Genomic DNA, 12,508 nt, shown 5'->3' on the forward strand with positions numbered 1-12,508 from the left:
CATCCACATTCCCATTATCTAAAAACTATGTTCATATTTTGGTATATTTCTTCCCAGTGTTGTGTGTGTGTGTGAAGGTACATACATATTTTTCAATATTCTTAGGATCATATTATATCTAACTTGATATACAGGTATTTTTCTCCCACTTGGCGTTACATGGACCTAATATCCATACCAGCCCTACACTATCACAGTTTCATTAAGATCAAATAAGACAATGTGTAGGGATATGCTTCATTACAGGGATAAATAAAATTATTACCCTCATACTCTACTTAAATTTTCTTTTAAATACGTAAAAAATTTGAAAACAAAGATAAAATTCTCATTGTAAAAAGTATGAAAATGCAGATAAATTGAAAGCCCTTTGAATTCTGATTCCTGGCTTTCATCTACCTCCAAAACCAGTGTAGAGAATTATTTGTTAGAATTATCTTTTAGTTTGCTATAACTACACTGTCTGATATGGTAGCCACTAGTGACATGTGCCTATTAAATGTAAATGTAAATTAATTACACTTAAATAAAATTAATATTGTTAGTCACACTAGCTATATTTCAAATGCTCTACAGCCACGTGTTGCTACTGTATGGGACAGAGCAGATATAGAACATATCCATCACTGAAGAAAGCTTTATTGAACAGCTATACTCTAGAATCAAGTCCAGGAAGAGAGCCTGCAGTAGGCAGTAGAATAGCCCCCCAAAGATGTTTATGTCTTAATCTTCAGAATTGGAAAATGCTACCTTATATGGCAAAAGTGACTTTGCAGATGTGATTAAATTAAGGATCTTGAGATGGGAAGATTATCCTGGATTATCTGGGGAGGTCCAGTGTAATAACAAGGGTCAGAAAAAGGAGATGTGCTGATCCAAACAGAAGGTAGATGGATGCACTTTGAAGATGGAGGAAGGGGCACTGAGCCAAAGAAGGAAGTGGCCTCTATAAGCTGGGAGAGGTAAGGAAACAAATTCTTCCCTCGGACTTCCAGAAGGAAGGCAGCACTGCTGACACATTAACTTTAGGACTTCTGACCTTCAGAACCGTAGGATGATAAATTTGTTTTAAGTCATTAAGTTTGTGGTAATTTGTTGCAGTAACAATAGGAAACTAATAAATAATGACAATATGTATTTTCATTCCCCTCTTAATGAATGTTGTCTCTAATTATTTCTATTATAAATAAAGCTACAATAACATTTTTCTCTATGAAGAAGCAAATATTAGATAGTGAAAAGTGCTATAGAGAAAAATAAACCACAGAAAGGATTAAGATGTTCGGGTGAGTAGGGATATGTGCAGTGTTATGTCGGTAAATGTTTAACAGCTTGCTTTCTAGAAAAAAACCAAAAACACCTGATTTGTAGCATTTGCCAACTCCCATGGTATAAATACTTCTACCATGACCAGTTTCTAGCTACCAACATAATGTTACTGAACACAGAACTGGAAGATATGTCAGCTTCTGTGCATGACTGGATCTGTGTATGTTTGTGTGCACATAAATGTGTGTTTCTAGGTGTATACGTGTATACATGTGTGGAGTTTCTCTGATACTTGTCTGAGCAGAGACCTGAAGTGTTGGTGTTGCAATAATCCAAGTGAGAGATGATGGTGGCTTGGCTAAAAGTGATCTGGTACTGCAAGTAGAGCTGGCAGAATTTGCTGAAAGATTGAACGCTGGGTGAGAGAAAGAGAGGAGCTACGGCTGATGCCAAGATTTTCACTTGAGTAATTGGAAAGATGGAAGTGCCATCAGCTATGATAGGGAAGATGGTAGGAGGAACAGGTTTGGGGTATAGGGTGTGTCAAGAGCTAATTTTGGATGTGTCAAATTTAAGATGACTTTTAAAATTCCAGTCCAGTGGAGAATTGGATATACATGTTTGATTAGGGAAGAGAATAAGCTGTAAATTTGGTATTTAGAGTCATAATACTGGAAGAGACCAAATAGGAAGAGAGTATAGATAGAGAAGAGAAGAAATCTGAGGACTGAGTCCCGAGGTATTCCAGGATTTAGAGATAAAGGATACAAGGAGGAACCAGAAAAGAAGACTGAAAACAAAAAGAGAATAGCACCCAATTAAAAGAAAATGTTTCTTGGGAGAAAGAATCATAATACCCAACAGATATTCCTGGTTAGTGAAATAAACTGAAGCCTGAGAATTGACCATTGGATTTAAAAGTGTTATGTTATTGATCACGTTGACCAAAACAATTTTGGTGGAGAAATAGGTACAAAAGTCTGATTGCAGTGGCTTCAAGGGAGAATGAGAGGAAAGGAACTGGAGACAAATGTAGCCATTCCTTTCTAGTTTTTCTGTGAAAGTACAATAGCTGAACATAGGATCAAGAAAGGGTTTTTAAAAGGCTGGAAATATTACAGCATGTGTATGTGCAGATGAAAAAAATTCAGCAAAGAAGGAAAACTTATGAAGCAGAAGAGGAGAGAATTGCAAGAGAATATCCTTAAGAAAGGGAGGGGACTGGGACCCAGGGCATAAATGGAGTGGTTGAATGGAGTGGTTGTTTTAGAGAGAGGTTCATCCACGGGAGCAGGGGGAGACTGGTGGGTAGATGTGGTTGTGGGTGCATTTGGAAAGTTTCTACGAGGTGCCTCTATTTTGTTAGTGAAGCAACGTCATCAACTGAGGGTAAGGATCGGGTAGGGAGTATAGGAAGGTTTGAGGAAGAGGGTGAATGAGAGGATTTAGGAAATAGCAAGACTGCAGGTAGTGCTTACATCCTACTTGAATGGTCATGAATTTAAATTGAGACCAGACACAGACCTGTTGGTATGTTTTTCTTAAGCCAATATCAATGCACAGATGCCAGCATAGAAAGGATGGAGATTTTAACTTAAGCAAGGTTGGGGTTTTGTCAGGTGAGTATGAGGGGAAAAGACATGGCTGGAGAACTGAGGAGAAATACAAGGGAATATTATAATGATGCACAATGGACTGCAGGAGGGCAGATAAAGACTAGTGTAGGGTTGGGGGCATGGTAGGGACAGAACAGGGAGGACAGTGATCCCACTTGCATCTAAAGTATTGCTGGAGTTGGGATACTGAGGGGAGTGAGTTCAAAAGATCAGAGATGAGGTTGAAGAGTGAGACAATTGAATTGAGAATAGGGAAGGGTATCGTATTTGGTAATGACAAGGCCTAGTGTTTGGCCACAGGGGTGAGTGGCTCATAGGGGAAAGATGAGATCATTGGCAGAGATGAGGTCTTGGAAATAGGAGGCCAGATAGTGGAAGGTTCATCTGTGTGGATATTGAAATCACGATAATTACTACAGGGATAGTATTAGAGGTAATTACAATGAAAACTACAGTGATCTCACAGTAGTCATCAGACTAGAAGTGCCAACATGGCTTGAATACTTGACAGAAACGCAAATTCTCAAGTCTCATCCAGACTGAATCTGGAAACCTAGGGGGTGGTGCTTCGTCCGACGCAGGATGGAGTTTAAGTACAACGTGGAAAGTAGCATAGAAGATAGAAAAGTTAATTGCTTGAAGAAGTAGCAAAGGTTTCAATAAGATAGCATTTAAACTACACGTGAAGTTATTGCAAGGTTAAGTGAAGGGGCCTTAAGATTAAAGGGAGCAGCATTTGTAAAGAAAAGCTAGAAACATGAAAAGACCTCAGGTAAGATCAAATGAAATTACATAAAAGTGTAAAGTGTTGGCTGTTAATGTCAGAAAATCATGCCTTGCTAGGAAGGCACTGGTTCTTCAGGAATCTTGATAAAACATCACAAACTTCTTTGTATTCATCTACTTTTTAGTCCGTTGGTATTAGGCTTAGTATAGAGTGACATCTTGGAGAGTACGTGTACGAACATTTTCTACAATTTCCCAACATTTCTCACAATGTCCCAACATCTCTACGAAACATAGGTGAAACAGCTCCATAGAGTGGGCATAAAAGACGATTAAAGAAAGCCTGGCCCTTTAATTGACGTTACTGGAGGCCCGCCGAGAGTATTTTCCACAAACAGCCGGGCGCCTCCGGGGGCGGGGCCTGCGCCGGCTGACGTCACTACCGAGCGCCTGGAGCGCACCATTGGCGGCGGATTCAAAAGTCCGCGCCGGAGTTGTGAGACTGTAGAAGTGTCGACGCGGTCCGGTGGTTCTCGCTGTCACCGCAGGTGTGAGCTTCTGGGAGGTGCTGGGAGGACCTCGGAAGCTGGGGCGGCTGGTGCCTGAGGAGAAGATGGTGCTCTCGACCACAGTTTCCCAGAGGAAGCACATAAAGCGGAAGGCCCCCCGCGGCTTTCTAAAGCGCGTCTTCAAGCGACAGAAGCCTCACCTTCGTCTAGAGACAAGTGGCGACTTACTGGTGAGATTCTGTCCCTTCTTGGGTTGGGAGAGGGGCAGGGGGAGGTAGCGGAAGTAAACCTCAGCTTGATTTCGCCGCTCCAGCCAATCTAGCTCTTACAGGCCTCCGTTTAAGGCGTTTGCCCCAGCCTGGCACGTCACTTCGTATTCCTGACGCTTTGTCGTGCTGGGGCCCTCTGGGATGTAGATATCCGGACCTTTTTACGGGAGGCTGTCAACTTAAGGAGAAAACTAACATTCATTTCCTGCTTATAGCTTTTAAATATCGCTGTTCAGGAGCACAGTCTGGTATTGGCTTAGTGTACTTACGAAAGGTATGAGAGCTAGTCTTTTAAAAATAGATTTTGCAATTCAGGCTGGGTCGTTTTTATTTAACTATTGTAAAAGGCATTACTGAAGCGCCTTTTAAGTGCCTCCCTCCTTGCCTTGCTCCCTTCCCCCTCTTTTTACATTGTTAACCAAACGTATTGCCCTATTTCCTCTATTTTAGCTAATTTACTAAAGAACCCTCATCCAAAAGCTTATATGTAAGTACTATGCTCTTGTCTGTGAATTCGTTTTCCTAGACAAATAGAACACATAATCAGTTTTCAAGTCAAACCACTAAAACTTGTTTATCTGACTCTTCATGCCTGCAGCATAATGCTCACCTAATAAATAGTCACAACCAAACCACTCTGTAATAGTTGTCTTGAAATAAATTCAGAGTTTTTGTGTTGAATGCCTGGAACATATATCCCTCTAGCAGAATGCACTCTGTTTCCCTAGGTTTAAACCATAGGAGGGAACTCCTGTGGTTTGTCACAAGAGCTCTTTGAGTAAAGTAGCTGTTATAAGTGGGCACCTAATTTGCAGGAGATCGAGGTAAAGAATTGTGGATAACAAGAGCACGTGACATGGAGAATGTCTTCAGAATGCATCATTCCATCTGTTCTTAAGCTACTTTGGTTTTTTTCCACCTCTTTTTCTCTACAGCCTCCCCAAGTTCTCTATTGTCTCCCTATCTGTTGCCAACTTGGCAGGATTTCTCTTTTTCTAGGCTGCCATGGAATTGTCTTCTCTTTTCCTTCCTTTGGTTTCTGAAGCCAAAACAACTTTTTTTCCCCCTGGAAAAGTAGCCCTCCTGCCCTCCTTTTTCTGTTCCTTTCTTAGAGGCTGTAAGAAAAGACGATATATACTAATATATACTCTTTTGTATGCCACCTGCCCACCCCCAGGTGATGATAAAGGTGGTACAGGTGAGCTGGGTTAAAGTGAAATTGATTGCAAAACATTTTTAGGTAATTTATTCTGGAGTTTTCACTGGTGCTGGGGTTCTGAATGGAGGGGGAGGAAATGTACCTGTTCAAGAATATGTGGGAGACTACCAGCTGGTGCAGATTGTTTGGCAGAAATTTGTCAAGTAGTCACATTCCTCCCACATCCACACTTGCCTACTCCAAAGTGACCCATGGACAAGTGGGTTCTCTTGTGGAGTGGGATCCAGGCGGTTTGGGAAAAAAGGGCAGGTGAAATTCCAAGAAGTTGCAGTGGTAGGGGAAAGAAAGTTCTTTTAGCCACCATCTATTCCTGGATCTTATGCTTATTGTTGGCTCCCATTAGTTTTCCTTCACTGTCTTGTGTAGGCCATCCATCACCCTGGTTTCTTTGTTTATGATTTTCTGCTTGCCATTGACATTTCATAATCTTACCCAGCAGGTGTCCCACATCATTCATAAACTTTTTTACAGTTGAGGTGGAAGATCAGTCTGTTCTAATCTCTCTTTTCTGAATTTTGATAGCAGTAAGAGTGTACATCATACAATTTAGCTACTGGGACTCTGACACTGTTCTCTAAGAGTTTCCTTTGTCAGTGTTGTCTCCCAGGATGCTATGCGGGTTTTTGAAGGGAAGGAACCATACATCTCTCCTTTTGCATCTTCCATTATCTTCATCACAAAACTAATCTACTTTTATGTTGTCTTTTGTATATGCTATTTCTTCTGCCTGAAGATGTCCTCACTCTACCCCCACTTGGCAAACTCCAGTTCTTTCAAAATCCAGTTCAAATGCACCTCCTTGGTGAAGCCTTCCTTAATCTTCTTAGAAAGGATCAATCTTATCTTCTTCTGTCATCCATTGTCACACATTTGTCTTTAATTTCTTGATGGGTTTGGTTCTCTCACTGGACTGGGAACTTTGAATTGGGGGCTTTTTATATTCCTAGAGTTTAGCATACTACCTTGAACATTCTGAATGAACAATTAATGTTGAGAATTCATGGTAAGTACTGTCTATGTGGATTGATTGTTTTATCTAACATTTTACTCATAAGTTCCTTGTGTTATTTCTAGTTAGTTCTTCTGCACGGGCTTTTTGTTGTTGCTTTATTTTATGCCTTATAAAAGGCAGTCCTGGTGAGTACATCTGTTAATCTGAATAAATTCTTCAGCTTTCTCGTGGCTCTGCTAGTTTTTAGATTTGTCACTGAGGAGTGCTGTGCAAATATCTGGGTTCTTATGATTTATGTAAAACTCAAAAGTGCTGTGATGAAGGAAGGAGGAAGTCAGGCTGGCCCAGTCTTTTGGTTAACTGAGACTGTCAAGAAATGTATTTCTTTTAAAATTATCCTTTGATTTACCCTTCAAGCATCTCATTTTTTTTCCCTAAAGTAAATTCTTGATGGAATGGCTTATTATTACATATTGGGCCATGGCTAAGGTTACTAGGGGTGCAATTTTGGGGAAGACAGACATAGTTCTTGTCCTTATGGTACATTGAGGAACACAGGTGAGAAATTGTTGCATAATGTATGTAGTGTGTGCAGTGATAGGAAGTTCAAGGTGACATGGATCTACATAACCTTACATCCTGGGGGGCGTTGGGCTTTTTGGAGAAGTCTACAAACCAGTAGGATGCCTGTAGGCAAGGTTGTATTTAAATACTGAAAGAAGTTCAACAGATCTAGTATACTACTGGAAGCTCAGAAACGTGAGGGATGAAACTGGAAAAGCCTACACAAGTAGGGTTTAGTATTAAGGAATTTGGAATTTATCTTGAGGGCATGTGGAAGCTATTTGCCTTTAAAAGTAGAAAATACAGATTAGCAGAGGAAATCGTGCCATGTTATGGAACGTTTTTGCTGCAAAAGGAAATGGGATATCACTGGCAGTTTAAAAAAAAGTGGAATGACATGCTATAACGTAAAGAATCAGAAGTGGTGCTTTACTTCAGAGTTCTTGGGAGAATTAAAGACAGTGCATCAAAAAAGTACAAAAGAGGGGCTGGGCCCTTGGCTGAGTAGTCAAGTTTGTGCGCTCCGCTGCAGGCGGCCATTCGTTCGAATCCTGTGCGCGGACATGGCACTGCTCATCAAACCACGCTGAGGCAGCGTCCCACATGCCACAACTAGAAGGAACCACAACGAAGAATATACAACTATGTAGCGGGGGGCTTTGGGAAGAAAAAGGAAAAAAATAAAATCTTCAAGTAACTATGCCATTCTTAAAAAAAAAAGTACAAAAGAATATTTCCTTCCTTCGTTTCTTTATCTTATGAAATTTAAATTCCCAAACTCTTATTTTCCCTCAAATATCACTAAAGCATTCTTAAAAATCTATAACAATCTGCTGAAGATTTCTGCACAATCTAAATAATTAAAACTTATATTATCTAGTTATTTAGCATTTAGCAAACTGTGGGGGAGTAGTTGTGTGCAGTACACAAGATAGTGAGTATTAAGTATTGTGTATTAATTGTTCTGCTAACTGCAAAGAGTGTGTACTGTTATGTAAATAACCAAAGAAATTATATGTCGAAGATACTATCTGATTGGACCTAACTTGGTAGTGCCCACAGGCACCTGGCAGAAGCAAAGGATGGGAAAATGGTATCAATAATTTGAGTAAAAGATCACTAGAAGTGATCCTAGAGGGTGAATTGAGATAAGACTGCAGCCTACTTTGCGTTCTTTCTTTCTTGGATTTTTGTGCTCTAGTTTAACTGTTTTCAAGGTATGTGCACGTAGATTTGAGTTGTACTTTTTGGTTGGATAGTGAATTTTGAGTAAAATATTTAGCAAAATGTTATTGTACACACTTACATAGTGAGGTTAAATGATGAATATACGTTTTGCTTGGATATAGAGTTTGTTTCTTTAAGAATATGCAAGAAACTGGCAACTGTGGTTGACTGGGGGATGATGTGGAAGAGAGACTTATTCATGAAAGTCTGCCCTTTTGTAGACTTTTTTGCTTTACATTTTTACTTTGAAATAATTGTAGAATCATAAGAAGTGGCAAAAATAGAGAATTCCCTATTAGAGAATTCTGGGAAATTTTAAATTATGTTATAAATTTAACTTATTTGGAATCGGAAGCAGAAATATTTGTTACTTAACAGAGTCCTACATAAGTTTTGATATAATGATGCTTTACAGTAATGTTACTGTCTGTGGCCTTTGGTCAGCCTTATTACATAGCCTTGTTTCATGGATTGTAATAACGAAGTCTCTTTTGTGTAGAATCTAAGATGGACCTATATTAAACTGAATTCTGTGTTACTTTAAATAAAAGTTAATTGACTTGTTCACAATAGTAAATAGTACAACATTAAATTTTGGGATCTTTTTTTAAAAGTCGTTATTTCAAAGCTTTAGTGTTTTGAGTTTAAAAATCCTTTCAAATTTTCTCTTTTAAAGATGCATCTGAACTGTTTACTCTTTGTTCATCGATTAGCAGAAGAGTCCAGGACAAATGCTTGTGAGAATAAATGTGGAATCATTAAAAAGGAGCATGTACTGGCTGCAGCAAAGGTAAAATCTGAATTTCTTTTCTTGAGCAAAGATTAGCTTTAAAAAAAGTTCATCATCTGCCTGATATAGATTCCTTATTCAGCTTTATTGAATGAGTTGATGCTTGGTTTTCCATGTTAATGGATTTTAATTATGGAGTTAGATTTTCTTTCTCTATGTGTATATTAAGGATTTCTTATGGAAGAATTCATGGCCACTCCTTTATCACTATTTAGGGGAAAATGAATGTTTGGCTGCTGATCTGTACAATTTGTACTAGGCTATATATAGTTGAGAAGGTTTGTGACCTTGGAATTTATCAAAATCAAGTTTAAAATTGATTGATTGAAGTTTTCCTGATTACCTAATTATTTGTTTTTCTAATTTGGTTTTGAGTAACTTATGCATCAAATGTCTTACAGAAGCAGAGATTGCTTTTTACTGGTATTTCTATATAATGTAAGAATATGATGTTAGGGCAAAGTTTTTCCCAAATATGTTCTTGGGATCATTATTTCTGCTTGATGTTAACAGATATCCCACCATGAAAAGCTTCTCGGTTCGGATAAGTTTATATAACCTAACATAAAAAACCTCCTTCAATAGTCACAATGTTATTGTATATATAGAGCTTGTTTCTATAAGAATGTACAAGAAACTGGCAACCATGGTTGACTAGAGGATGATGTGGGAGAGAGACTTATTTTTGGCAGTCTACCTCTTTAGAGACTTTTTTGTTTAATGTTTTTTTTATTTTGAAATAATCGTGGACTCACAGAGGTGCAAAATAGTGTAAAGAGTTCCCATGCACCTTTTATCCAGCTTCCTACAATGCTAACATCTTTATATAACTATAGTTATATAAAGTTATGAAAGGTTATGAAAAATATGGCAGTAAAGAAATTTGTTGAATTGTTTCGCTTATCATTTTGTAAATTAGAGTATATAGTCAGCATTTTATAAGTTCATTTGAGTACATGGTACTTTGTTTTGTAGTACCTATTCTAACATCTTGTAGAATAGGGGAGTACTGGCCTAGGGCATAGACCTATTTGGTGGCCTCTGTGGAAGCCTAGAAATGTGCATGCCCTAGCATTTTTTTAGGGGCTTTAAATTCTCTTAGAATTGTAAACATTCCAACAAGTTTCTAGACTATTAAAGTCAATATAAGTATTTTTCTATGGTAAATCAAAGCTTAGCCAGCCCTGGTAGTCTAATGGTTAAGATTTTGGCACTCTCCCAGTGAGGGAACCATACTACCCATCTTTTCGGTTGTCATACTGTGGTGGCTGCTTGGTGCTGTGATGCTGAAAGATATGCCACTGGTATTTCAAATAACCAGCAAGGTCACCCATGGTGGACAGGTTTCAGTGGAACTTCCAGACTAAGACAGACTGGGAAGAAGGACCTGGCCACCCAGTTTCAGAAAATAAAAGTTGGCCATGAAAACCCTATGAACAGCAATGGAGCACTGTCTGATATAGCCCCGGAAAGTGAGAGGATGGCACAAAAAGGACTGTGCAGAGGGGCCGGCCTGGTGGTGCAGCGGTTAAGTTCGCATGTTCTGCCTCGGTGGCCTGGGGTCACTGGTTCGGATCCTGGCTGTGGACCTATGCACTATTTGTCAAGCCATGCTGTGCCAGGCGTCCCACATATAAAGTAGAGGAAGATGGGCACGGATGTTAGCTCAGGGGCCAGTCTTCCTCAGCAAAAAGAGGAGGATTGGCAGCAGATGTTAGGTCAGGGCTAATCTTCCTCCAAAAATAAAATAGGACTGTGTGGAGTTTGCTCTACTGCACACATGCTCCTAGGAGTCAGAATCAACTCCACGCCACTAACAATAAAGCAAAACTTAAGAGCTTGAAGAGTGAATGTGTGTATTTTAAATTTAGCGTTTGTTTGTTTTTATTAAAATATTAAAGGTGTACTTACCATAAGTTTTTAAAAAAATTTTGGATCTATTCTGGTCTAATGCTTCATGTCTTCTACAACTAAAGGTCTCATTTTGTTTTATTTCTCTCATGGGGTGTATGTTTTGAAAATTGTCTGTCTAACAAGCATTTCAGTATAAGATGACTGACTAGTGTTGATCTCTAAATTGGTATAATTCCAGCCCAAATATAAGATATGTGATGTTGCAGTGGCTTTGTATTGCTTTATAGTTGTTAAATGCCTGATTTATAATAGGATTTTTGAGTTTTGGAACAGGTTTTAGCTCCCTGGATTTCTAAACTATCTGCAAACCTCAAGTTTAGAACCATTAATATGGATGCTTTTGGCTTACAATTGAAATTAACGTCTAGAAGTGACTTACAAAACCAAATTTTGAGAATCTAGGGATGTTTCACGTTCTCTGAGAGAAGTAGATTATTTAAAGAAGTCTAAGATCACTTACAAGGCAAAAGATTCCCCAGGAAATTTGAGTATCGTGTTCTATCCTACAAAAGGTGAAATTTCAATCAAGCTTTCTATGATCCATTTCCCAGACCAAACTGCTAGACCATCAGCCACAGTCCAAATTGCTGTCCAAATGCAGTTTTATAAATTCAGGCTTGCATATTATACATATATGACTGTTTAACTTTTTGTTGAGGAATTATGTTATATTTGCCATAGGTATAATATTAATCTTCATTTTTTCCCCCCCACAGGTAATTCTAAAGAAGAGCAGAGGTTAGAAGTCAAAGACCACATTTTTGAAAATTATACGATGTATTATTTTAAGTGGTAACAGATTGTGATTTTTACATATCAGTTAATATTGTATATTATTAAAGTATTGGCTAGTTGAGAGATGTGTGTATTTGTATATTTTTTATTGATATTGAAATATCTCAGGTGAACACATAGGACTACGCAGCCTGTTGTTTTTTTTTGAGGAATTATGTTTTGTTCATTTTAAATGGCCTCAGTTCATTTTACTTCTATTTTGTTGGTATTGTAGATGTTTTACATATCAAAAATGAAATCTTACTATACGAAGTAGCTTGAAGAAATGTATTTCTCAGAATTCAGTTTATAGGTATTTAGATTTAGACACAATTAACTATGGAATCAATTTAGTCTGAAGAAAGACAATGTACAGTCAAATCTAGGTATATTTTAGATATTAATTTTAACTCTTTAATGCCGTCTCATAGGCAATGCAGTCTACTATTGTATTATTCCAATAGTATAACGATATCATTTCTCAATTGTAAACATCAGCAAGGTGTTTTCAAAACCTGTCTCCCTCCCGAACCAAAAAAATTACAGAGCAAATTGACTTATTTTCTTTGTCACATGGATTTAATAGATGAGTGTTCCCCACCCCACAGAATCCTTTATAAGTTTATTATATATCATCTACTAGTTATTTTTAACTTTTCATTTTGAAAAAATTATAGAT

General features: G+C 38.2%; 1 protein-coding gene across 2 annotated transcripts; it reads left to right on the top strand.

Moving 5' to 3' along the window:
• The first annotated feature begins 4,042 nt into the window (after window positions 1-4,042).
• On the top strand, window positions 4,043-11,929 carry CENPW (centromere protein W). Of its 2 annotated transcripts, XM_014858301.3 has the most exons (3): window positions 4,044-4,350; window positions 9,028-9,141; window positions 11,772-11,929. In XM_014858301.3, the coding sequence occupies exons 1-3, from the start codon at window positions 4,225-4,227 to the stop codon at window positions 11,796-11,798; spliced, it is 267 nt and encodes an 88-aa protein (XP_014713787.1). In that variant the 5' UTR covers window positions 4,044-4,224; the 3' UTR covers window positions 11,799-11,929. The 2 variants fall into 2 exon arrangements, with proteins under 2 accessions (XP_014713788.1, XP_014713787.1); XM_014858302.3 differs by lacking the exon at window positions 11,772-11,929 and having other exon boundaries at window positions 4,043-4,350; window positions 9,068-9,145.
• Window positions 11,930-12,508: the final 579 nt, after the last annotated feature.

This window comes from Equus asinus, chromosome 24 (assembly GCF_041296235.1).
Source record: "Equus asinus isolate D_3611 breed Donkey chromosome 24, EquAss-T2T_v2, whole genome shotgun sequence".
NCBI lineage: Eukaryota > Metazoa > Chordata > Mammalia > Perissodactyla > Equidae > Equus > Equus asinus.

What these genes read in the sequence shown, in the direction of transcription:
- CENPW (XM_014858301.3), top strand. Translation starts at nt 4,225, where the DNA reads ATGGTGCTCTCGACCACAGTTTCCCAGAGGAAGCACATAAAGCGGAAG. An exon ending in AGACAAGTGGCGACTTACTG is followed by an intron (nt 4,351 to 9,027) that starts GTGAGATTCTGT and finishes TCTCTTTTAAAG; the next exon opens with ATGCATCTGAACTGTTTACT. An exon ending in ATGTACTGGCTGCAGCAAAG is followed by an intron (nt 9,142 to 11,771) that starts GTAAAATCTGAA and finishes TCCCCCCCACAG; the next exon opens with GTAATTCTAAAGAAGAGCAG.